The sequence below is a fragment of the Chiroxiphia lanceolata genome, chromosome 9, assembly GCF_009829145.1.
Source record: "Chiroxiphia lanceolata isolate bChiLan1 chromosome 9, bChiLan1.pri, whole genome shotgun sequence".
Taxonomy (NCBI): domain Eukaryota; kingdom Metazoa; phylum Chordata; class Aves; order Passeriformes; family Pipridae; genus Chiroxiphia; species Chiroxiphia lanceolata.
Genome location: NC_045645.1, coordinates 21,053,216 through 21,079,064, shown reverse-complemented (window position 1 = coordinate 21,079,064; position 25,849 = coordinate 21,053,216). Strand labels below are relative to the sequence as shown.

Genomic DNA, 25,849 nt, shown 5'->3' with positions numbered 1-25,849 from the left:
GCTCTGCCAGGGAAGGTTCAGGTTGGACATCAGGAAGAATTTCTTCACTGAAAGGATGCTTAATCATTGGAGTGGGCTGCCCAGGGAAGTGGTGGAGTCACCATCCCTGGAGGTGTTCAAGAAACAACTGGATGTGGTACTTAGTCCTATGGTCTAGTTGACAAGGTAGTGTTTGGTCAAAGGTTGGACTCGATGAACCTGGGGGTCTTTTCAAACCTTAATGATTCTGTGATTCTACTCTATCTGCTCTTGATGTGACCCACTAAACTGAAAGTTTTATTTCAGTTGTCATTCTTGAAGCTTATTTGAAACAGCTTTACTTTTTAAATTTATGAACATACTGTAGAAACTGTTACCCGTAGTGTGGAGTGAATTAATGTATTTGATTTCCAATTTATGCTCATCACAAATGAAGAGGGAGAAAAGTAGTCCTAGAAAGCATACCATCCTGATTAAGACTTGGAACAACTCTAGGCACAATAAAGGCTGCTCCAACTCGTGTTAGTTAGACAAGTCCCAGTGTTCTTACTGTCTGAAAGGGTTTTTCTCAGGTCTGCTCCATGTCCTCCAGCAGCTGCATGGTCCATCTCCCGAATAAGCTCCTGAAATAGGAGGAGGATCAAAGAGCATATGGCATTGAGCTTATTTTGCCAATCCTCTGACACTGGAAGAAATTTTGCAGTGCCAGTAAAAATCCCCTGCTCCATCTTAAAGCCTGTTTTTTTGGCTAATTGACATGCTGAAGACAGTATGGAGAAAGCCAATCAGGGTCTAGGTGCTTCCACAGTGATTTCAGTGGGCTTGCTCCAAACTCTCACAGGCACTGCTGAGGGTGCAGAGAAGCCCATGGCAGATAAAATAGGCGGTTTGTAATGAATGAGTCAGAGCTGTGCAGTAAATTCGTCAGGGACACTGTGGCAGGCCCCAAAAGAGAAAGAGGTCTAATATCCATTGAAGAGTGCTGATAAAAATAAATTTTGAACAGATGCTCTCCTCACTTTGCACTAGACAAGGACATTTTTAAGGGTGAATATTGTTTAGAATAATTTAAAGGCTTCTGCACAATGGATTATCAATTTTTTCCACAACACACTTCCAAATAGCTACCCTGAGTTGTATCAAAGGACTGTCCACAACCATATTCCTAAAAAAATCATTAGGAAGTACTCTATATTTCAAAATCTGAACAAAGTGCTTTAGCAAACTTCACAGTGAAGCAGAAGCAAGCTGCTGGGTGAGTGGTGACAAGGTGTTTCATAACTGAGGATCTGCAAACCCTTGCTGACAGCAAGATCAGCACAGCGGGACCAGTGTTCAAGGAAAGATATTTTAAGTCTGGCAGAAATTTTATGGCTCTTCTACAACCTGAATTGTCACAGAATCAGTTAAGGCAATTTTTATTTCTGAAGGGCAGCATCTGGCCTATTTGGCATGCTTAAAAACTTCAAATGTGTGTTTTTTCAAAGCAAAAAGCATAACGAAAATACATAATTCAAACTGGCAGAACACTATACTTCAGATGACATTTTGTAGTTAATAACAATTTAATATACCGTAAACTGTACATCTGCTGCACTTCAGCCTGATGCAACCTCGTAAAGCATCACACAGTTTAGAAGAGACATGCTAAAAGTTTGTTTCAAAGCAGTGGTGCAACCAGCTTCTGCTGCTCTTGCAGGAGCAGTAGCATTTGCATTATTAGTGACTGGTTTTAGCGTTTGATAACTGTAAATGGACAAGATTCTGAAATCATAAGGGAATATCAGGCATAACATCATTGTCATGGGACTGCAAATTTTATACTATAATTTTGTCTATTCACAAAATAAAAATCCTGTACAAACTTTAGAAGACTTGTACCAAATTCACTACATGGAGTTTGACTCGTGTCCCCATTCACATAAAAAGGCCTCCCTTGGGCTGAACCCGACCTTGCCTTGTGCAGGACTAGCTCAGGTCCCTCACATTCATCCCTCATGTTCTGCTGCCCTGGTTTGCATTTGGTGTCACTTTTACTTTATTTTCCTTTCACAAACTGCCCAAACATAATCTGAGCATGTCGTAGAGAGCTAAGCTGTGCCTGAGCAATTCAACTGAGCACCAGCTGCCTTTGTTTGTCCTCAAGTACCATGATACTCCTCCACTTGGTACCTTCTGGAAAAACCTTCAGTAGCCCCCCACTGTGCCTGGGAATGGCCAAACCCCGGGATGTGTACGCACACCACAGGCTGGAGGAAAGCCAGGTTGGCTAATTCCTCATTTGTGTTGATGTAGTTAAGCTTCTTCCTAATGATATTTTGACCTGGGTAGAGAAGAGGAGCCATATGGCATCTTCTGCCCCTGACAACAACTGCTGTTAGTGCAATCAGCACATTACCTGGGTGATTTGTTTAGATTCAGCTGTCACTAACTTGTGGCAAACTCAATTATAATTAACTTGTGTATTAGGCAGGGTCCTAGTATAAACTGGTTTCGTTTTCATATGCCATTTCAATTGTATTTTCTGCTGTAATCCTGCTTACAGATGAAGTGTCCTGACCAACTGCTCCTTGGGTCCATTGCCTTTCCCATCTTCTAATTCAAGAGCCCAACATGAATCTGTCTAGCGTGGCACCCCCAATACATCAGACAGCTACAGCATCAGCACAGAGCCATGCCATAATTACAATAAAAATAATGCATAGTCATCAGTCTTAACACCTTATCTTGCCTAAGTCAGCCTTCAGAGCCCCAATTTTTTATTGCTTTTTACACTTGTGGTTCAATTATACTGCAAGCAATTTAAAATGGGGACAACATCTTTCCTTATTTTTGTGCCATATCCAGCCCAGTGCAGCACCAGGCCTAACTAAGGGCATTCAAAGTCAGAATAAGCCACTATTTGTTTTTGCAATTTGCTGTCCTAGGAGGTAAATGACAGCTCAGGGAATGGCTCTGGGTTTCAGGAGCACTTTTGAAGGTGTTTAGCATGTACGTTTTCTCTAAAAGCATTGATGAAATAACGAATACTAGTTCAAGTCTTTCAAAATTCCCAATTCCCCCAGACTGTTTCCTGTGTTTAGTAACAGGAATGAAAGAGCTCAATAGTGCTAAACCCACCCCTTCAAAATTGAGCTTTCCCCTGCAATACCCTGTGGGCAGAACGGTGATAACCCTTCCTTTTTACAGCATAGATTTCTGAATCAAATACTAATGCGAAGCTAAAGCTTAGAAAGGAATGAAACAATGATGAAAGGTATCTACGGCTATACTATTTCTCAACTTTACTGTGTTAACATGTTAGTTAACAGAAGGTATGTAGTTCTTAAAGCTTACTGCTCAAGAATACTGAATGGCAAAAAAAAATTAAAGATACCGTCAGCTCACTGCAGCTGCTTTACAAGCTTTTGCTTTTGAACCATAACCTCAGAACAACAGGGAAAAAGATCATAATATTCCAGTTAAAAGTAATGATTAGATATTGAGTTATGGCTTTGATAAATACTTTCAAAATTGTAATAATAACAAATTAGCACCCTTTTACTATGCAGTAAATAGCCACAATTCACTATTAAAACAACAAAAGGATGTAATTTCTGTAGGTATTTAAGGTAAGTGCAGGACAAAATACAGGGCAGCAGACAATGGAGACTTAATCCCATATGAACACTATTAATATCATAAAAATTCAGCAATTTGGCAAATTCTGTACATCCTCTGCCTGGAAATGGAGACGACCAGAATGAGATGCAAATCAGTGCATTTATCTAATGAATAATGCAAATGAGCGCTCCTCTTATGGCACGGCAGTCTGCAGGAATCCTCTCTGCCTCACCTCACATTTCGTGTGGATTTAAGCACCATGTGTCAGAAGAAATTAGAGAATGGAATTGCCAAGAAATGACAAAGCCTTGGAGCCCCAAGTCAGTGCAGACAGCAAGGTATATTAAGATGCACAGTACAGAAGAGGAGAGAGCAGACATCTCATTAAAAAGAAAATGTTGCTATTTTCCCTTCACCTACTTAATCGAGTTGTATGACACTTTAATCTGCAGTTATTAGTGTGGCTACCAGTCAGAAAAACCCTCTGAAATAATACCGAGGTGGGATCTCAAAACCTTGACAAAATCTTTCAGGGTTTGTTTGGGGTTTTTTTTATGCTAGTGCTATTTTATCTCTCTGATATCAGTTAAATGCATCAACATTTTTCTTGTAGCATCACAGAGCATCCTGCATCTTATCCATCAGTCACAAGCCTTGCTGTAACTTTCCCTTAGCATCTAACATTACCCTCCAAAAATATTCTCAAGCAAACAAATCTGAAGGCATGCAAGCCGTGAAAATTAACTCTGTTTTTTCCCAATTGTTATTTTGCCTGAATGCATCTATGAGTCAGAAGCCAGGACAGATTTCCTCTGCTCCATTAAAACCTCTTAGCATGCAGACCAGCCATCCTCCCACAGCCATCATCAAGTCCCTCCTCTTTGTCATTGCATTGGGTCCCCAATCTGGGGATTTGTGAAACAATGCTTTTCTGACAGGTATTCTCTTAAAATACAGAGCAGATAGACCCAACCCAACAAAACCATTTGCTCCTCAGACAACTTCTCAGATACAGAGCGGTAAAGGAGCAGCTCAACCATGAGAAGGATATCCCAAGGATTTGGGATGTGGGGAGAGGACCCCTCGTCATTGAGACACGCAGAGGATACACAGAGACTACAGGTCTGAGACTGCAATTTGGCTAGGTTCAGTTCATTTTGGGGTGGAGGAAAATTGCCTCTCACTTGAAAAGAGATGAGCACCTCTAAGTCCTGAACTGTAAAGCTGAGAACTTAACACAATCATTAAACTTTGGGGTGCCAATTGTATACAATGCAATCTTAGGGCTGTGTTCCTGTTGTTCACTGAGCTATAATGCAAACCAACAGGCAAAAAATCAGTGTTTTGAATCAGTAACCCACCAAAGAGATAAATGTATGTATTAAGCAAACAAAAAGATGAGAGATATATTACTACATGTCCTTTCAGGAAAGGTGAAAAAAAACAAACCCCAAATCCAACCCTTTTTTCTCACAAGCTGACAAAGACATCATCTTTATTTATAGTTGTGCTTCAGTTCATCAGTTGGCGGCACACTGCAGAAGATGCTAAAGCACTAGCGACATTGCTACTAAATTAAGAGCTTGTAGCTTCTTTTTAATAGTTAAAAGCAAAGCTATTTCAATATCTTGTAATATTGAAAAAAAAAGGTATATTATTTTGATGGATTTTTCTCTCAGGTCAATCCTAGTGAATCGAGGGGGAATTGCCTGGAATGCAGGTCTACAAGGAATTTGGTGTGAACTCCATAAAAATGTGACTTGCAATCAATAGCATTTTCACTCTTAAATTAGAAGGACATGGATAGGTTCTCTGCTTCTGTTCCTGTTGGCAGTTACCATGCCAGGAATATACAGAGAGTTTAGGTTTCTTATAGCAAGGGCAACTGTAACTATAGAGAAAAAAATACTGATAAAGCAAACTAAGCAGTTGATTTGAAGCAGGAAGACAATTAAAGCACAGCATTTCTGAAAGAGTAATAAAAATGTCACTGCAAATGACAGATTGTTACAAGTCCTTGGCTTCTTCCTAGCACTGCAATAGAATACGGTGTTAAATCAGTTCTGAGAGATTATTAGTGGTATATGTTATTTTCCCAAACTGAAGGAACTGAGCATCATTTCATAAATCAACTGCACAATAAAATTAGATTTTTTTACAACTTTAGTTCTGTGACCCTTGCACATACAATTAACAAAGAAAATTACAAAAAAGAAGCAAAATAGTTGAAATGTGACTCAAACTGAGAAAACCTAAAAATATTCTACCAAAAACCCAAACTAAGTTGGGAAACAGCTCTTTTCTACAGCTGCAGATCTGCTCAAAGCCTGCAAGGTTCATGGATTGCACAATAAGACGTTGAGCCACAGGTACTGTAGGAAAGGACTCTTTCTCATTAGTTTCAGGTTCTGTAGATTCCCTGTAAAGTGTGCCCTTATTTTGTGTTGTGCTTACCTTCTGTACTGCTTTTCTGCATAAAGTTTTAAGAAACCTAGGGCAGAAAACTATAAATAATTAAAGCTGATAATAACTGAAGCCAACTACCTGGCATGTGGAGATCTATGAAGCGCAGGGTTGAAATAAATATCTGTGTTATCAGGTACAGCGGTATTGTAGGCTCAGGTATAAGTTTCTCTGCTTCATGTGTTTATGGGCCAGATAATGTCTTCTGACAAAGTCTGTGTGACAAAACTGTTAGAACCTCATAGGCATTTCTCATATGGAGAAAAGCTGATTTCTATTGGAAACAAGTTATCCAAGAGTTCTCCAAGTTCTGCATAGAAATAGGAGGGATCTGTGTCATCATCTTCTGAGATGCAACATTGCTATATGCTTCTCTGCGTGCACCATGGGTTGTTTAGGGGCTGCAACACCTCCTGGGACACTGTGGGTGTGTGTAATACAGGGTAGCGTCTGCCACTGAGACTGGCATCACCTTGCAGGCCACCTTCCTAGCTCAAATGAGGTTTATTGCCCTCTTCTTCAGCAGCAGCCCTTTGCTATAGCTGCACTGCTGTATTTCTCAGCAAAATTCTGTGCATCTGATCCTTGGTTCAGAGGGATATTTTTGAATTCAAAAATATTCACTATTAAAAACAGTTTTTTGCAATTTATGATTTATTTCATCACTGTAAAAGTAAACTTGTTCTGCTCTTCCGGCAAGGCTTCATACAGTTCATAATTATAAACGAAACAATTAGTAATCCAGAGTAAAGGCAGCGACAGCAAAGGCTTGCTCAGTACAGCCATTACATTTACTTTCTGAGGCCTTGGTGTTTGGCTAAGATGAAAGACAAAAAAACCCAACTGTGGCTTATGTGACAGGAGTTGAGAGAAGCTCGTATAGGGTGGTGTCATTAAAAAAAGTGTTAAAACAGGTCATTGAGAGCACAGCTGCCATTCATCTCTGCAGTAATTTGTGAAGAACATGATTTTTTTTCTTGGTCAGTTCCTGTAAATCTTTTGGAGTATGAGAAAAAACTGGCCTGGCAGGAGGAGGATCTTGGTGGTTGCATTAGTACAGGTGCAATGACCTTGAGGATGGGAACTGAAAAAACCCCTGAGGCTAAGGTTAAATCCAGTGGGGCCCTGCTGCTTTCTGATTTTTGTTTCTGATCTTATGCACAATTTCATCATTCCAAGCCCATTACTTAGCAGTATGAGGCCCTTAACAAGACACAATCACCAGAATGACATTTACTCCAAATTCTTATCCAAATTATCATTGATCAGAAGAGCTGAACGTGGCCTGTAAAAAGACTGTGCCTGCTTTCTCCGAGCTCCTGCAATGTATTTACTGTCTTAGAGAGTGTGCACCTAGGAAAAGCAGCACAATGAAGGGTTCTCATCCATGGATCCACATTTCAGCACACACTTCTCCCATCCTACTGTTGAACTATTTAATCTTTAAATTTTGAAAACATTTAGAAAACACTTCACCCGTACCCATCTAAAGTCCCCAGATGAGGTCTGTATGGGTCTGTACCCTTTTCAAAGAGACTTTTACCCAGAAAAAGTAGAAGTCCAAGAAAGAACAAACCCATCAGCTCTGCTAGCTTCTTAAGGTGTGGAGCATTTAAGGTGTGACAAGACAGGGATGCAGTGAGGAGGAAGGCAGGCTCTTCTGTTCTTTGGAACACCTCCTCATTTCTCTCATTAGTCTTTTTTTTCCCCATAATTTTCAAGAGCGTACATTTTGGGGTGAATGGAGAGAGGGGATGGCACACAGGAGGGGTGCATGGACAGCACAAGTGGCAGATGCATGGGAGCTACCTTTTCCACTACGCCACTAAATGCACACACACCCCTTTACATCAGCTGAGGACTTGAAATAACTTGTAGAAGGAGGGGAAGCAAATGTGTATATGGCTTCAAAAAACCCAAACAAACCCCACATGAATTTCAGACATCAGTTCATTGTTTAACATTGAAAAATGGCATACTCTCTGTCAAGGCTTTAAAATTTCATAAAATGTTATGCTGAAAATCCCACCTTTTCTGATTAACAAAAAGAGGCAACTTGTAGTGTTTTTTGAGACTTCTTTTTAAACCTAAAAAACTTAAAGTTCATAAATTATGATGGTTAGCTAATGTTCAAGTGCTGCAACCGATGATGATGCAATTATGGAGAACTACGGGAAGATTAGTAATAATAGTAAATAATTGAAAAGGACAGAACACAAATAAGCCATGAGATGCACAACACTGAAATGGCATATTTTAATAGGGAAACCCTCTTATGTATTCTATCTGTCTATTGCAGCTGGCATTTTCCAGCTAGATGATCTAAAATATGCTTTCAGTGTATTCTTCTATGCCCCAAAACTGTACCCAAGAAAAGATGGATAATGTCCCATTATCCAAATCCTGTCACTACAGACAACCTTCCCTGCACTGAAGCTCACTTTACATGCCTTTACTTAGGATGGTTTTAAGGTTTCCAGTTTCAGAGTTTCAAACCAGTACAGTACAGAGGATAATGCACACTGCTAAGGAAGCCTTATTTTGTCACCATCCTTTGCTGTTAGGAGGAGTCCTGTTGTGCAAAAAAGGACCCATTAATTTCAACGGAAGATCACATTTCAAGTCCTGTTTATGGAAAATCAAACACTAGTGTTAGGCACAAAATATACATGCTGATTCACTTCTACCTGCCTTTTAGTTATTGAAGGACACCTTTTTTAAAAAATCAAAGCCAGTGCTTTAGATAACAAAAGCTTCTATGCTCTTAACCGTTTATTTTCAAAAGCTTATCTCACTACTTCTTTTTCAGAAAAAAAGGGGTTTTTGGCTGCAAACTACTGGCAAAAATTTACCCCACAAATTTAGTGAGGAGAGCTACAATGCTTGAACCCCTTACAGCCATTACTTAACATGTCTGGAAGTCTGAGTCAACTCTTGCAAAGCGAGACACCTTGCTAGGATATTTCTGCAGGCTATCCCTACAGTATTCCTACCACTTGGCAGATCCATATGGTCAAGGAAGCCAAGAGGCTTGTCAGAGTCTGGAAGCCTGCGATAAAAATAGACAGGGAAAATAGCACGTGTAGAAAAAGTTGTTTTAGCAGTTAGAAAATTGCATTCTGTACTTTTCTTCTATAGCTATGCATATTGCTGTTTTTAAAGGAGGAGGGCTTTTGTGTAGTTGTTTGCTATTCCTCTTTATTTATTTATTTTTTAGCTTCCCTCCTCCCCAGTCACTTGTAAATGTCACCCACAAGTAACTCTGTTTCTAATTTTTGCTAGAAGAAAGCGTCTTATGAGCAGGTGTAGCTGGTAAAAATCAAATTGATGAGCTAAAATGTGGCTCTTGACAGTTTTACAGATAAAAATCTAAAATGCACCAAGATGTTGGAAAGACACAGCACGTACATGTAAGAAAATGCTCCTTTCATCATAATGGTGTCTTCTTTTAAAGGTTTTACAACTACTTAGCTATAAAAATTCTCTCTGGGATGAAGCCTGACATAAAATATCCCTGATATAGTACAATTTTTTGCTCGTAGTAAACATAATTAAAATTCATTTGCACCCTTTTCTTTCCTCTCCTTTTTTGTTCCTAAATTCCACATAAACAATCTGCATAAAGAACTAGAAGATAAGAAATAAAACCATTTTCCAGAAAATACAACACAGCAAACATCAAAGCTACATGAAATCACTTATGCACGTTGCCAAGTCAGCTCAATGCCAAAGATTTTCATGTCCCTAGCTATATTTGTACTTGTAGATCAAGATGATGTCACTGCAAGTGACCTGTGAAAACACAAACTTCCATACTTAAAATGTGTATCAACAGTCATTGTTTCTACAAGTAAATTGGGTACAGAACTACTTCCTACATTTTAGCTAGGGAGATTAGCATTCCAGTGTACACAGGGATCTGTATCTCATCAGTCAATGATCTGCATAGTGTCTGGGATATTTTTTTACTTTTCAGATTTACCTAGTACTCATAGGCCTTGAAAAATGTAAAAAAATATTTGGTTTAATCTCTCACCTGGTTTTAGCTACTCTTAAATAAGTATGCTGTTTTATGTATCAGAAATGGCAGCTTTGGCAAAACAGTATCAGTATTGTATTAAAAAAAAAGCATCAGTGGTACTCATACTAAAACTGACCATGTCCAGGAAATTCAGCCCTTTCTAAACTCTGTGGATAAAAACAAACAACAGGTTTTCATCCTTGCATAAGGAGGTGGATAATTTCCATACTCTGTCAACAGGGACTGCTACTGCTTGTTGGTTTGTCTCCCCCTCTGCTCCCCAGCATGGAGCAGAAGGGATGGAAGAGCATGATTGTTGTCTCAGTTTGTTCATTTAATTTTTCTTGAACAAATGAAGGTGATTTGGGCTGTATATGGGACCAGATGCTTTATAAGTAATATAAATCTCTAAATGTTAAAATCATTACTTGAGAGTCAACTTACTCACTTCTACCTTCTCAAAGGACTCTGGGGAGCTCAGAAACCAAACTGGTTGTCCTGACGTACATTAGGTTTGTAGAACTGTTGGCTGAGTTCACTTGGCTTTGTTTCAACTAAGATGCTTACAGATGGAAATTTTAATATATGGAAGTGCCTCAGGAACCTGCATTTGGTTTCCAGTGATTTTTAGCCGTTACAAAATATAAGCTCTGCAAGAAAGAAACATGAAACTCTGCGGTTTAGAGACATACAAGTACTAAATGAAGAAGGAAAAACATGTTTATGCAGATAATTTGGACAAACCTGAGCAGTGTAAAACTATTTCTGCTCAGTTCTGCCAAGTAAATCCAAAATTCACACTCTGAGACTTGTCCATCACAGCAGGAAGAAATATAATATCACACTCCTTGTATGCTGTCCTCAAAATAAGACAGCAGCCTGGAAAGCCTAACGCTGCACAGCTCACTTGGGACTGCAGGACATCGTGCCCCTGACCAAAATGTGCGAAAGCAAACTGGCTGATTGCTGTGAGGGGGGTGATCCTGCACCACCGCTCCTCCAGTTAGAAACCAAAGGTCACTCTGCTGAAAAGAGGATTTACCACCCTGGAAAAAATTCTCAGTTCAGGGTTTCTAGCAGAGAAGAAACAGGGTCACCCGGTGCCGCCTCCCCTGAGTCCGGGAGGGATGTGCTGTCCTGCCCCGGTTGAGAAGCACCAGTCTGGATGCTGCTTTACTGCATTGGCTCTGCACCCCAACAAATCTTGTCAGGAGTCTCCCTACAGTGAGCCACAAGCTCGAGATCACCTCTGCCCCACCAGAAGTGGTTCACTTTACAACAGGTTGCTAGTAAAGATTTTATTTATAAAGTAGTATTGTTTTACTGCAGAAGATGGCACTAAAGGTGTTGCTGAGGGGACATTTCTGGTCCAGCTGCATTGACAGCAAGCCACTCACATTCCCCATGGATGTCTGGGTATTCATTTTATAGGGGAAGTTGTTTATTTAATTATAATATTGGTGTTGCTGGTTCCACAACCAAACAAGGCCAAAACCCCAAGCTCCCGAAGTACTTGAGCAGCTCCCCCCAGATATCCACCTGGTGCTTTGAAGGGCCTGGAAGGAGAGGAGCAGGGGGGTCACCAGCTCAGGTATTTGTAAGAACCTCATCCATAGAGCCACAATCACCCCCAGAGCTGTTCCTTCCTTTTCAACGTCAATTGTTATTAAAATAATTGTCTAAAAATATCTACTATTCTCAGCTAAATTCAGGGGCAGGGAAACAAAATAGAAGAGCAAGTACCAAACGGAAAAAAGGCAATGTTAGAAAATGCTTAACAGCTGCTTTTACAAAGTGTATTTATAAAATATATGTCTCCTTAAAAGGATGCACTTCTACACATACCAGTGATGTGCTTTAAAACTCTGCAACTGAAAATATGTAGAAGCCCTTGACTTTGTTTAGGAATCCTGTTTTAGCCCCAAATATATAGTTTTAACAACTTAAGTACTTTGTGGGCATGCTTTTGCTTTGTTTAAGGCTTGAAAACATGCCAGTACCCAAAGTGTAACTGAGAATAAAAAAAAAAAGGCAACTGGCTTGAGTGTTGTTAATGATTTACTGGGAAATCTTGATGTGTGATAATGAATAAAATGCAAATCTGTTTTACTGCCAATCCTCAGTTTTGATTTAGGAGCAATTATTAATTTTTAGACTGCTTCCAGTTGGAAGAAAACAGAGATTTTACCAAGCTATTTTTTTTATTCCTGCTGTCGTTAAGTATACTCATTTTTTTTTATCTTTTATGAAACCAAGAGATCCTTTCCCACGAGGACCGAGGCGCCTTTGAAGTGTCTGCAGCAGCCGCTGCCGAAGGCACAGGTAGGATGTTGTCTCCGCGCTGACCAGTGGGAGGGCGCTGGGGGGGACGGCAGGAGCAAAGGGCACGGTGTGTGCTTCTCGTGTCCTCCTCGCTTTCCTCTCGTCCTCACAGCTGCTCTGAGGCTGCTACCTACGGAGCTAAGTGGTGCTTCGGCGGGAACAGACATATCAGTGGGGTGGCTGAGGTGTCCTGCCCTACACGGGGGTCAGGGGAAGGGGTTGTAGCTCACCATACGAGTCTCAGGGTATTAGAAATGAAATTAAATATTCAGTAATTTAAGAGGAAACACCAAAACACTCTCCTCCCTGAAGGATAAGGTGCTTTCCTACAATGACAAAGCAACACTTGTAATAACTACACGTGCTCAAAAAGAATTCAAATTAGATGAATGCAGGTGCCGCAAATAAAGTCTGCAATAACTTTGAGCTGTACATACTTTTAAAATATACAACTATGAAAATGCACTTTAAACAAGACAGTAGCAATAGCTTCATCTTTAACTCCCTGCTCCCATTCTACCCTGTGCTATCTAATAAGATTACACAGACAGAATAAATATGAAGGATTGTATATTCTTATTCAGCCCATAAAAGAAAAGAGCTTTTTTCTTAACAGCATCTCTTAATGATATTGCTCAACACTATTTTAAAATGTCTTTCTCGAGAATGCATGTATGCATGCCAAAATGCTTCCAAAACCAATTTTTATTTCACATTTTGATTTATACATTACTCAGAAAAGTATCTGTTCATTTAATTATTTTAGTAAACATAATAATGGTATCACTAACTATGCTACACAGTATTTTCCCTTTTTTAAGGAATATGAGCCTACTTGTAATTAAAGGAACGCTACATTAATGATGCTGAAAGTCTCAGAGGGAAAAATTTAATGTCCACCTCATAATATTATGCCAGAATTACATGCGACTTTTTAATAATCTTTGTTTCTTAATTTAGTTTTGATTGGCTATGAAATACAGAGGAGCACTCAAGGGCTCAAATTTCTACTGTCATCAGCATTTCTGCTCTATAAATTGTACAAATGCTCAGGACTCCCATCTGCAGGCTTCTTTTCAAGCTTCTGTTTACCCTATGAAGGAAATTAGCTACAGGCAACTATAATTGATGATAATTTCATCATTTTTTAGCCCTTGGGATGTGGGATGGTGTTACAATTTTCTGTTTGGGTTTAGACCTAGCTTAGCTGCAAACATAGGTTGGTAACAAATTCATCTCTAGTTTGCAAATTACAGCAATAGCCACTAGGAGTCTCCTGCTTAAATTCATGATGAATTTGCACACTAATGCTGGCTAAGGTTTGAATGCAAACTTCATGCTAAAGGCTGGATTTCAGGAAAGAGGGCTAGTCCGTGTGCAAGGCAGGTGTGAGTAGGGCGATGGGACCCCTGAGCCGTGTGCATCATGGGGTTCCTGATGCTTGTACCAGTTGTATAGACAGCAAATGCTTTAGAAATAAAGAAACCAGAAGCCACCCATGTGCTGTTCTTGCAGGGCCAAAGATGGTGACAGTCAGATGTCAGATTTGTTTATTTTTATGACTGGACAGAGTATTGTGGAATTGTAACAAGCGCTTACAAAGAGGGAAGTAGATTTCACCAACTATTAGTTACTCCCAGGGATTTAAAGCAGATTTGTTTTGTAAATGGAAATGCTGCAAGCCACAAGAACTGGCACAACCAAGTACTTCAGAATTTGCTTACAGTATCTCTGCAAAGTGAACCCTGCAGTTCTGCAAATGTAAATAGCTTCTTTCTCTTCTCTCTTCTCCTTCCTCTTCCTTCCCTCTCCTCCCAGGCCAACTAAGCATAAGCGTACGGTGCCAGACACACTCTTAGCAATGCCAAGTGCTCAAAGTTCATGAATTACAGACCTGCAGGAACGGTCACACTGGCTCAAGCACTGTGGCTGTTCAGTCCAACTCTGTGACTGACAGAAGATGGCCAAATTTCCTTCAAAGAATACCACAGAAAGCAGACATGCACCTTCTGCCAGCATTTGTGCCTCACTCTAAACAACTAAAAATTGCTTTAAAACATACAGGGAAGACAGAGGTGACCAGTCAACCCTTTCCACAGGGAGCTGGTTATCCTGGCAGGAGGAGTACTACCCGTTGTGGTAGGATGCTGTCACATCCTCCTTACAGACACATGCAACTCCATGTCTATATACTGTTCACTGCTCTTAGCAGGGAACCACTTATTTGTTTATAAGTTTCTTTCATGCATCTCTTCTCTTGCACAAAATCCTTTCCAAGCCCTAAAAATCCTGAATGACTTATAATGTGATGAGATTTTAAACAAATAATAATTTGAAGGGCTATTTATTTGGCTTCTGCTTTTTGAGCTTCTTGGTTTAATTTCCAAACTTTTCCCTGAAACCAGAAGGACTAAGCAAATAAAGATGATGTTTTAAATGAAAGCTGAGAATCTCACATAATCATAGGACTCCAGGGGCTTGAGGTTTCAGAATAATCTCAAGAGCTGTCAGTACTGAATGTCACCAGAGACTCTAATGTTATTCTCAGAATAGACGCGTAAAAGCAACTGTGGGGTAGTTTTCCTTCTGCATGTTCCCCATAATACCTACAAATGTTTTTCTGGAGGGACAACCCAAAGGTACCTGCAAGTGGTGAGCTACCATGTGCTGGGCTTAGATACCAACTAGGAGTGGTGAATTTTGCAACAAATCTATGTATGCAAAACCCTGTTATACAGTCTGTAAACTCAACAAGCTCATTAAGTAAAAATTCATAATGGACTAGGAGGATCATCTAATTCCATGGGGAATATGCTGAAATAAGCAGGAGGCAAATTTACCTGCCCATCTCCTCTGTATTGTATGCTTGTGCACATTGCAACACATGACTGCATTGTGTGTTATTGCAGATTATTATCATCTCCCTCTCACAGACTTCCTTAGGTTCTACCAGAATTTCCCAGTAGGACTTGGATGAACCTCTCAGTCTGGTTTGTTTCAAGGACATAATCTATACTACACCAAAAGCTGACAGAGACTCAACAGCTAGTACCTGAGTCCATATAGTCTGTGGTGAAAAGAAAGTTACTAAGCCTGATCCTAGAACTGACATGGAAATAAAACAGAAGGCTGCTTCAACCTTCTTTTTAGGGATGAGAGTGCTCTGCTGTGGCCATGGACAGTACTTTGGGAATATCAAATATTTCTGTCATTTTCCTAATGTTTCAAGTAAGCCAAGCCATTACCAGTGTGTATCCAAATATAGTGTGTATGTACAATATACAGCTATACTGCAAACAAATGCAAGGGTTTACGACATAGGAGTCAGTCACTCTAAACTCGCGTCACTAAATACACACCCTCATGTGCGGGCTCTCTCTCCCTCTCCCCCAGTTGTTTCTCTTTCTCTACTTTTCCCGTGAGGATTGTCGTGCATCTTATGCATCTCACAGGCTTAAGCTGCGAGGGGGCTACAGCTGTAACCTCAGGTCATTCCCAAGCAAACTTTCATCCCACATCACAGCACTGATGACCTTGCGAGGTCAAATGTTTTCAGGAGGAGTTCTGGCACCATTTTTAATACTTAGTCAAAATGTCTTTTGTTTGGTTGGTTCTTTTATGTTTAAAATCATTATTTTAACTAGAGAATGGACTGATAACAAAGGCCTTCAGAAACCTGAGGAATTACTTAAGAGAGGAACTGCTGCAATGTTTATCTGCACTAAAAGGAAGAAACAAGTTTTGCTGGACAGTTTTGTTTTTTTTTTTTCATTAAAATAACAAATTTTCATATTACATGATGAGTTTAGTAAACATCACTGAGGGCTAAATCACAGCTATTATTATTCAGAGGGAGAAAATACATTTCAAGATTGAGAAAATATATTTCAAGATTAAGAAAAAAGAAAAGATGATACTATGTGGGGCACATGGCTCTTATTTGTTTCTAAACAGTGGCTGCTTGAAACTGCTTGGAGGTTTAGAGTGTCAAAGCCATGTCAGCAGAGATGGATTAGTGGGCAGAGAGCAAGTGGTGCAGTTAAAGGTTCATAGTGCATGTAATTTATTCATGTAGCTCTGCAATTTATCACGTGGCTATTACCATAATGTATGTGGGAAGCAGCTGCACGCGTGCAAATAATGCCCTAAATGGATGTGTGGTTGGATCTGAACTTCTCACAGACCAGTAGTGGTGGAAAATGATGCCACAAGACATTTAAAAGCAAATTTCCTTCCTGCGGGGATGCTGTCACCCAGCAATGATGATTTGTACACAGGCAAATAGGTATCTTGTAGACTTTTCTCAGTTATCATAACCTCACTTACCAGAACTCCTTGGTTTTTCAAATCTAAATTACGTAGGTAATGTGATGTAGGTTTCTGGTGCTGTATTAGCAGAAGAAAGTACATGTTTTGTATCTCAAACAGAAGTTTGAGAAATATTCAGTGGCAAATAAAATGAATCCTCTAAGTTTGTGAGGAGAAAGAAGTTGAAGATCTCCTTTAACTCAAATGATCTCTCACAGCACGATTTATCAAACACTTAGGAGCAGCACAGCTGTAAAAGATTGATATACATATATATATCTGTATATATAGTGTCTGTCTGGTTTCTCATATCTGTACAATCATTTACCATGCCAAACATTTCCAAATCTGGTCTCTAATTTTAGGACCATCTAAAATAAGGAGCTTGACTTTAGTCTCTTTTAGGTTACTCAAATGCCTACAGTTCCAGCTAAGAAGAAAGCTGTGAGTAGATGGTGGAGCTGGCCCCCACTTGCAGGGGTTTCTTGCTGCATTGTCCACATGCACAGGTACAGACATGCTGTGTGCAGTAGCAAGGCTCTAGCAATGCTGTCTATGGCTGTGTGGGCTAGCTGGAAAAACTTTACCAGCTCAGCTCCTACTATCACTTTTAAGCTTCAGCAATTTGAGTTCAGTTGGTCTCATTGCTTGGAAACTATGCTTAATTATACCATGCTATGATACTTTAAACTGATTGTATTGGAATCAGTTCACTCAAGTCTTTCTTGATGCAGGCAAAGACAACCCCAGCTATGGGTTAGTGCACTAGTAGTTTTATGCTGCTTTTGACGCATTAAGAGTTGACCTAGAGAGACACCGAATTCAGGTAAAGTCAAGTCAGGTACTCATAAACAGAACATCTCATTGCCCAGCTTAATGTACTGCTCAGCATTTTGTTCAGCAGAACTTTTCACATTTTGGAATATGATGCAGATTTTCTTGCATAATTTCATGTGTGCTCTAGGGCTTCCATTTTGAAGCCATTTATCACAAATATACACCCACTAATTTTGCAAAATGAAAAGCTTGCCTTACCATTGCACAGAAGGTCTCAGGAGGATCTCCACATGTTATGTCTGGAGGATCCAAAGTCACTTTTACATATTTGATCATATCTCTGGCTTCTGGCTGGCAGGCCATGTAATCCCATACTTTTCCTTCTTCTGTGTAAATCTGAGTCTTACACACGTCATAGTGTCCCCACACAGAAGGGTAATGCTGCATCATGGAGGAGACAGTAACCCAGAGGGCGTGAAGTGACAGGAATCTTGACCAATACATTTCTAAATCCTTTTATGTCACCTTTGCAAGGATGCTCAGTGCTGGCTTACGTGCGGTCTATAGATTATACGTACATACACATGTATATATTTATAAAATAGGTTCCAACTCAAACGTGAAGCATTAGGATAGGATGTTTATTTCACTATGTTAAAGACTTTGGTAGAAGCCACCCAGGCCCTGATGACAGCCTTTCACAGCAATGCAGCGTTTGTCCTTTGTCTTATAACTTATCTGTCAGGCTTCTTGTAAAAGATGTCCAATAGCAGATAATAATTTGTGAAGTTGCAGGTCTTCAGCTACACTGTCGATAACCCTGAGTGATCCTCTGTGTTCAGGGCTCGCAGGGGATGCCCAGACACACTGATAAATCAGTATCCGAAGCAAAAGGATGAGTGTCTACAGGCTGGTGTCTGTTTCCCATCAATCATTCTTTTCTTCTGGCACCAGCACCCTTTTAGAAACAATAAAAATTAGAGTTATTGTCCAAGAATCGATGCATTACAAAATATACGATATGTTGACATTTTGGAGGTTTGATACAATATAAAGCAAATTGGTATAATATGGGTAACCTTTACTGTGGGTGCTGTGCTAGAATGAACAAACTACCAAAATCATTCACAGTAAAAAGTATTTTGACATGAAAGGTTTAACTCTTCTCTAACAAAGACAAATTTATAATGTTCCAGGTGATTTAGAGGTTCCTGCTTACAAAACTGTATTTTTTACCCTAGCAAAACAGGAGAGCAAACTACTGAACTCAACCACTGCCCAGATGGTGCAGGCAGGCAGGGAGCAGGCAGCCCAGCACTGTGGGCAGCAGCAGGAAGGTTCTTTTTTAAAGTGACACAGAGTTGGGTATCAGGACTACAAGGTGCTGGTAGTTTCTTGGTCAATGAGCTCCAAAAGCCTTACGCATTTCTTAGATTTTTTTTTTTTTTTTAAAGAATAACAAAGATATGGCAAGCACAATTCAATTTCCTTGAAATTTCTCATTTGCATTGGAAGAGCTTTGCTCCTTTTTTTTTTTTTTCTTTGCACTGTGATTTACTGACCACACTGATGACAAACTACTGATAAGGATAATGGTTTATTGTAGTTATTATAAGGATGTTTTCCCCCTCTTACTTTCTCCCTCTTAGGTTTGAGTGTGGCTGTACCTGAGTACTCAGCAATTATTTCACAGCAGATATATGCCCTTTCCTCTCTTCAGAAAGGAAATAGAAATTCCCTTAGTTTGTAGCACCTCAGTCACACTATTACAGGTATAAAATGCTATACACAACTACCTAACTATATACTAATAATATACTATATACTATAGTTATATACTAACTATATAATGCTATCACAACATATTAAAATATATATTTCTTAAAAAATACAGGTAAAAATACAAATTACGTACAAGGGAAACAGCAAAAACAGAATAAGTGCCCTAACACGGACAAGGAAAATCAGGGCTAGGAACTCCAGCTTGTGCCTGGTGTCAGCCCATGCCACCCGAGGATGGGCAGCCAGGGCACTGGGCTCTCAGCAGGATGAGGATTTCAGCCAACTGCCACAGCACCTCCACAATTCCTTTGTCTGCATGCTAAAATCTAAGCAAACCCATGAGACAGATGTTAAGCAACAACCATAAGTCGCCACTTTCTGCAGCCTTCTTTGCTTCCCAGTTTTAAATTATGCCCAATGGCATGAACCCTCCTATACCCCAAAACCACGGGAAGCAGTTTGTGACCCAGTAAGCTCCTCAGCGTGTCACATTGGTAGTGCGCATTTTCAAAACTTATCTTCAAAGCTATTTGCAAGCAGCCTCCCTATATTTAAATAATGCTTCATCCTAAACTGAGCTAAACTACAGACACCATGAAATGCCAACAGATGGTTGAATTGTGTTTCCATAGCAAAGTAATTTACAATAATTGCCGTATGGATGTAAATGCAATTTTCCATTATATTCATTTTATCCAGTGTTACCATACAACTCTCATGTATTTTATCAGAATATGCGGCAAATATCTGAATTTTCATGCAATAATCATTCTCAATTAGTTCAAACATATTTAAGCTTCAAATCTGAATTTGACACAAAAGCAGAAATACCTAAGACCAAATTAAAATTAAATCTTTTCAAGGAGCACGCTATGTAGTACCATTTTTTTTGTAGGAACCTTAGACTTTAGTTTTTTGTTTTCAATGGGAGCGTTTACTTATTATTTTGGACTTCAGTAATTCAGAGTACACTTTCCATGTCATTCTGAAGACATCTCATACTCTTCCCTCTGGTCTTTTCCAATGTATTTTACTATTTTTAAGGGGAAAAAAACCATCCCCAAGACTCCCTAGCTTAGAACAGTCATTATAAAAAAGGGAAACAACTACCTCTGCTAGAAAAGGAGCCAAATTATTTTAAATTTATGGCAAATAAAATACTCTTTATTGGAGAAGGCTTGGTCATAGCTGGCATAATATTTTTGTGTGTGTGTGTGTAGAAAAAAGAAGTTACTGCATTTAATTATCCTTAGACAACGAACTTACATATTCAGGTAAAAAAAAAGAAAAAAAGTTTGTTTTCTTTACTATCTTCCTTGCTAGCTTTTCAGTTACCAATAACCTTTTATAACTACTGAGACCCAGATCCACTAATAAACAGGACTGGATAGGACTAAATAATGTTAAGCAAGCCACTACTTAACACACTGTGCTAAAATACTTCCCATATAACGAATTCTCATTAAAGTAAGCCAGTCATAATGATGGTCATTACACAGAATTATAGACTATAACATCGATTGAATTTAGTGTACTGACAAGGAAAAAAGTGCAGAGGAGTGCAAGACATCCGAGCATTAAGCAGCTGTAGCAGTGTACGACAGACATTCCTGACAAGAAGCAGCCAATTATAGCTTAAATTTCTGGCATATAACCAGTTCTGATTAATAGTTTTCCATTACATTACAGACATATTATTAATGTATTAAAAATGTCAAGCTTTGGCAAGAACTAGTACGGCATGGCTCAGTTAGTCTGCAATATCTTCTTCTAATGAGCTTCCATTGATACAAAGAAAGATATTGACCAAAGCACATTAAGGATCATGTGCTGAGCGCTGCTGGGTTTTTTCTGATGGAGCTATACAATTTGTCTTGCTTATATTTATTCTTGCAGAGTCACTCACAATATGCACTCTACATTTCAGCGCTCTATTGCTAAGGAATATCTATTTGAATTATTCTGAAAAAAAAAAAAAAGTTTAGAATAACGTTTCTGAAGTTTACAGCTGTACCCTAAGCCTCTAGCTCTGGGCAACACAAAGCAATGTGGTTTTTTTTGTCCCTAGTAACGCCTGTGCATTTGACTTTCCAAAAAGATAATCAAACAAATCAGGAATAACTAATGCCCTGATCCCCTCCACCCTGCAGTGCTTTGCTAGTTGCACACCCTGGGTGTTGGGGGGCCATGGAGGTGACAAAGAGGGATCAGCTTCCCTGCTGACTGAGAGCGAGGGAACGGCAAACTGCTGGAAGGACTTTAGCTAATGTATGCAAAGCCTCCAGTGCACAACGCTCCTGGAGATCTCCTTTGTGGAGCAACAGCGGTATGAACTGCAGGACGTTTTTGGCCTTGAACATTCCCATGTGCCACAGCCTCTGCAATATGGAAAACATTGGGAGGCACCTGGGAGGCAACGGTGCAGAAGGCCACATCTGCTGCCTCTTTGTTCCCCTCTGAGCACTGCTCCATCTGGGAAGTGCTGGATGTTCTGGCCACAGTGAGTATGTTACAGCCGTTTGAGAAAGAACAGCATGCAGCTGACCCCCAGACTAAAATCAGCTGTGAGGGAGCTTTGAGCACACCCATCCCTTTCTAGGTGGGGAAGTCATACCTCGCAGAGCATGCTAATTCTGCTGATGGAGCATATACCCCTTTCACAGAACAAATAAAATGTATCTTGGCAGAATCAGTGCCAGCGAAGAACTTCAGATCTCGTCAGGTGTTGGTAGCAAACACTCCTCCTCTGCCTCCTTCCATCACTGTGAAAATCCACCCCCTTCCCCAGATAACTCCCTCCACACAAACCACATCGGCTGGATGCCCTGCACGAGCTCCCTGCTGGGAAGTCACTGTGCAATCCATAGGGGTGGGCTCCGGGCCTTCCTCTTTGGCAAATGCAGGTACGTGAAGGAGGTGATAAAATAACGAGCCATCACCTCTCACACTGATCGTGCATTGGATCGAGTGCGCCCTGCCACGACGCATGAGCAGGAACGAGAGCCAAACCCAGTGATTACAGTGCATGGCGGCCTGAGGAGAACTGGCTAAAATAACAGAGGCAGGCAAGGAGTGCTGGCTGTCACCTCCCAACACCGCCAGCTGCAGAACAGATTTTTCCAAAAGGAAACATGTTTCAAGTTTGTTATCTCTAACAGTTTCAGCAGATGAATGTATCCAACAAGCCCAAGTAAAAAGCTCCTTTGTGTCCACTCCAGGTATTAATTATTTAAAGTAAGTTTAGAACATAGGAAATAATGTGTATTACAAAACAGAACTAACTCTCATGCAACTTACATTTAACAAACCTCAAGTGTTTTTTACCATGCTACACCTAGGCAACTTGAGAACCTGGTACGTATTCAAACTGACCCCTTTCATAAATGCAAAATCACTCATCTATGCAAAGAAGGAGGGCACCTGTATTTAACAATATACATTATTTCTGTCAATACTTGTATGAAATGCAGCATAGTCAAACAATTGCTTTGATGTCTTTAGACTCAAATGCTGCTCCAAACAAAGTTTATGTTCTATTATCCAGCTTATTTAACTATTTAGCAGAGAAAAGTTTCTTTGCCTCAGGAGAAATTTAAAATGTCAATACTTATTGGCTGAAGAAAAGAAAATACAGCATTCTGCTACCAAAAAACTGGGATTCCGCACTATATTTGAAATATTTTTGGTTTTCCCACATTATTTTTTGCTGAGTGACACATCATACTACCACTGCTACTACTTGCCAGGTATCATCAGCTGTCAGCATACGGAGTAAAATGCACTTCAGCTATTTAAGTTTTAGAGCCTTAGTACACGTAGCTGCTTTTTTTCCTACAGAATCTTTATGATGGGGGCTTACTGTCTTCAATATCTCTGTACCCAGCACCAGTCTGTTCTGCAAGTATTTCCTCTGGGAATTTAAGTTAGCATTTGGAGCAGTTATTTTAATGATTATTATTTTTCACCCTTAGTAAGGTAATACATGCTCCTCACACAGTGTATCCAGGGTACAAGGGCTACCAAGCTTTCAAGTTAGGGTGTGAGCTGGTGACTTTCTAACTGAAAGTTCTTAGCCTCAAAAATGAATGCCTACTGGTCACTGAATTTGTTCTATTCCTATATTTTACATACATAGCTAGAAAGTTGGTGCCGCTTCTTATCAGCGTCAGAGGGCTGAGGGTCGATGGCAAAGTTCAGAACTCCGTCCGACTATCGCCACTCACTGCTGGAAACTCTCTGGTGACCGTTCTTTCAAGGTCCAAAAATATGCCAGAAATCAAAGTTTATTTTTTTCCACATTAAAAACCCAAACCAAAACAACCCCCCCCCCCCCAACAACAGCAAAAAAAACAAGCCAGGGGAAGCTCTGCTGTGGTTTTATTCCCTTTGACGGGCTTCCCAGGCCACAGCTGCTCATCCTCAACCGCACTGTCCCTAGGCAAGACAGTGATTTATTCCCTCTTTAAAAGAATCTCCACGGCTTGTTCCACTCACTGTCTCCGATAACATCTCTGCAGAAGTGAGGCTGGCTCCTACCATATCAGATGCAGAATATTGAAAAGTTGATTGCAGAACAATAAAAGTATATTCAGCAAAGGCCAAAAACGCAAATGCACCAACTTTGAGAGTATAAAAGCATCTGTTTTATCGGGTTCAGCCGATCTGCGCTGCTCACCGCCATGCGGGGTTTCTTTGGGGGTTCTGCGTGCATGTGAATGTTTAGGAAAGCCGCCTGCAGTTTCCGATGCAAGGGAGCAACTGTTTCCAGGCTGGGTACCAGTGACCTGCCCGCCGCTCCTCGCCGACGGGGCGATGCCCTGCGCCGCCGCCCCCGCCTTCTGCGCACCGGGACCGCCGCTCTCCCCCGGCCCCCGCGCGGGTGAATCCGCGCTGCGGGGCGGGCGCCGCGCGAGGGACGCGCCCCTCCCTCAGGGCTCCCGCTCCCTCAGGGCTCTCCCACAGCCCGCGACCCTTCAAAGCCCGGCCCGGTCCAAGCTCCGACTCCGGCGGAGGAGGCACCGCGCAGGTACCGCCCCGACCAGCCCCGGCCCCCGCCGCGCTCCGCTCCGCGCGGGCGGCAGGGGGCGCGCGGCCCGCACCGATCCGCCCTCGGTCGGCGGCCGGAGCCCGGCGGGGGGACCCCGCACACACCCCCGGCACACGCACCGGCCCCTCCGCACCGCGCTGCCCCCCGCCCCATCGCGCCCCGGGGCGGCGGGCGGGCGGTACTCACCCTGCGGGCTCGGGCTGCCCAAGCCTCACCACGGGGCGGCGCGGAGCCGCCGCGGCGCCGGGACGCGCTGGGGCTCCCTCGGCGGCGGCATGAGGGGCCGCGGGGCGGGGGTGCTCCTCCCTGGCAAAGTTGCCGGCGGGTCGCGGCGGGGCTCGGTGGGGCCGCCGCTGGCCCTGGGCACTTGTCGGCGTCGAAGTTTGGCGGGGTGCGGGCGGCGCGCGGCGGGCGGGCGGGCGCACTCCTCCGGCGCTCGGCGGGGCGGCGGGCGGGCGATGCCCGCCGGGGCTCCCCGCCCGCCACCGCCGCTCAGGGCGGGGGCGGCCCCGCTCGGGGCGCCGGCGGCCGCGGCATGAGGCGCGGGGCGAGCGGAGCGCACCCCTGGCCGGGGCTGCGGCACGGAGGTCTCGGGCGGCGCGGCCAAACTTCGGGGGGCGGCGGCAGCGCCTCCTCACTTCGGAAGGACCTCCCCGCGACTGCCGGCGAGCGGGGCGGCGGCAGCTACCCACCTCCGGGCCCGCGCTACGCGCGGCCCTAGCGCCGCCGCCGCGCCCGCCCCCCCGCCGCCGCGCTCCCCGCCCCACCACCCCCGCGGGCGGACCGCCGGCGCCGCCTGCCCCTCCGGGGGGCACCGGGACAGGACCCACCGCCCCGACCCGAGCCGGAGCCGCCCAGGAGCCGGCGGGGCTGCGGCCGCTCCCTTCGCCTTAGTTTTCCCGTTTTATTTCGGCTTCAGCCTGGTGAAGCCACGGGCGGAGATGCTGTCAGTGCTGCTGCCGTCCGAGCCCCGAGCCCGGCGCGCTGACCCCAGCGCACCGGCGCTTGGCCGCGGGGACAGGGCAGCGTCCCCTTCGCCTCGCCGGAGGGTCCCTCCGCAGTGCTGGGCGCGCCGCGGAAGCGCCGGTTCGTCCCGCGTCCGCAGCACCTAAGTGCCACTGAAACAGGGAGGGAGAGCGACTTGGGCTGTGCTGGTGTTGCCGTGACCGCCCGCCCCGTACCAGCCCTTCTGCGCTCCTGAAAGACGTGAAAACTCCGGCCCCGCGTTCTGCTGTGCTGCCCGGTTCCCTCCTGCACGTCCTCTACTTCTATCGCTTAAAAGAGAGAAACACACTTCTCCCTTTCATATTTCTCCAAGCTACAAAACAGTATCTAAAACTAATAATGACTAGTGAGTCCCGTGTAGGAATTGTGCTTACTCCTGGCAACTATTTGGTTACGGAATTTGACCGACTGCAGGTGCCCAGGAGCGCTGGCCGGTGGGATACTGGCTGCATTGTGAACGCTCAGGAGCCAAGTTTATCGTTTGTTTGCGTGTTTTGCATATTAAGAGGTGTTAAATATGTTTATGTAGGCAACAGTGCCAT

The 25,849-nt window shown here is 42.5% G+C and overlaps 1 protein-coding gene across 8 annotated transcripts in view; it reads right to left on the bottom strand.

The window, feature by feature from the left end:
* NTNG1 (netrin G1) overlaps positions 1 to 24,595 on the bottom strand; it is a 149,750-nt gene extending 125,155 nt beyond the window's left edge. For 6 of the 8 annotated variants that reach the window (XM_032696421.1, XM_032696418.1, XM_032696416.1 and 3 more), the window contains exons 1-2: positions 24,489 to 24,595; positions 17,732 to 18,431 (exon numbers count right to left, since the gene is read on the bottom strand). In XM_032696421.1, coding sequence (XP_032552312.1) covers positions 17,732 to 17,977 — 246 coding nt within the window. In that variant the 5' untranslated portion in view covers positions 17,978 to 18,431; positions 24,489 to 24,595. Of the gene's footprint in view, positions 1 to 17,731; positions 18,432 to 23,386; positions 24,131 to 24,488 lie in introns of those variants that run through there. The other 2 variants (XM_032696420.1, XM_032696415.1) reach the window with 2 other exon arrangements.
* Between the last annotated feature and the right edge of the window lie 1,254 nt (positions 24,596 to 25,849).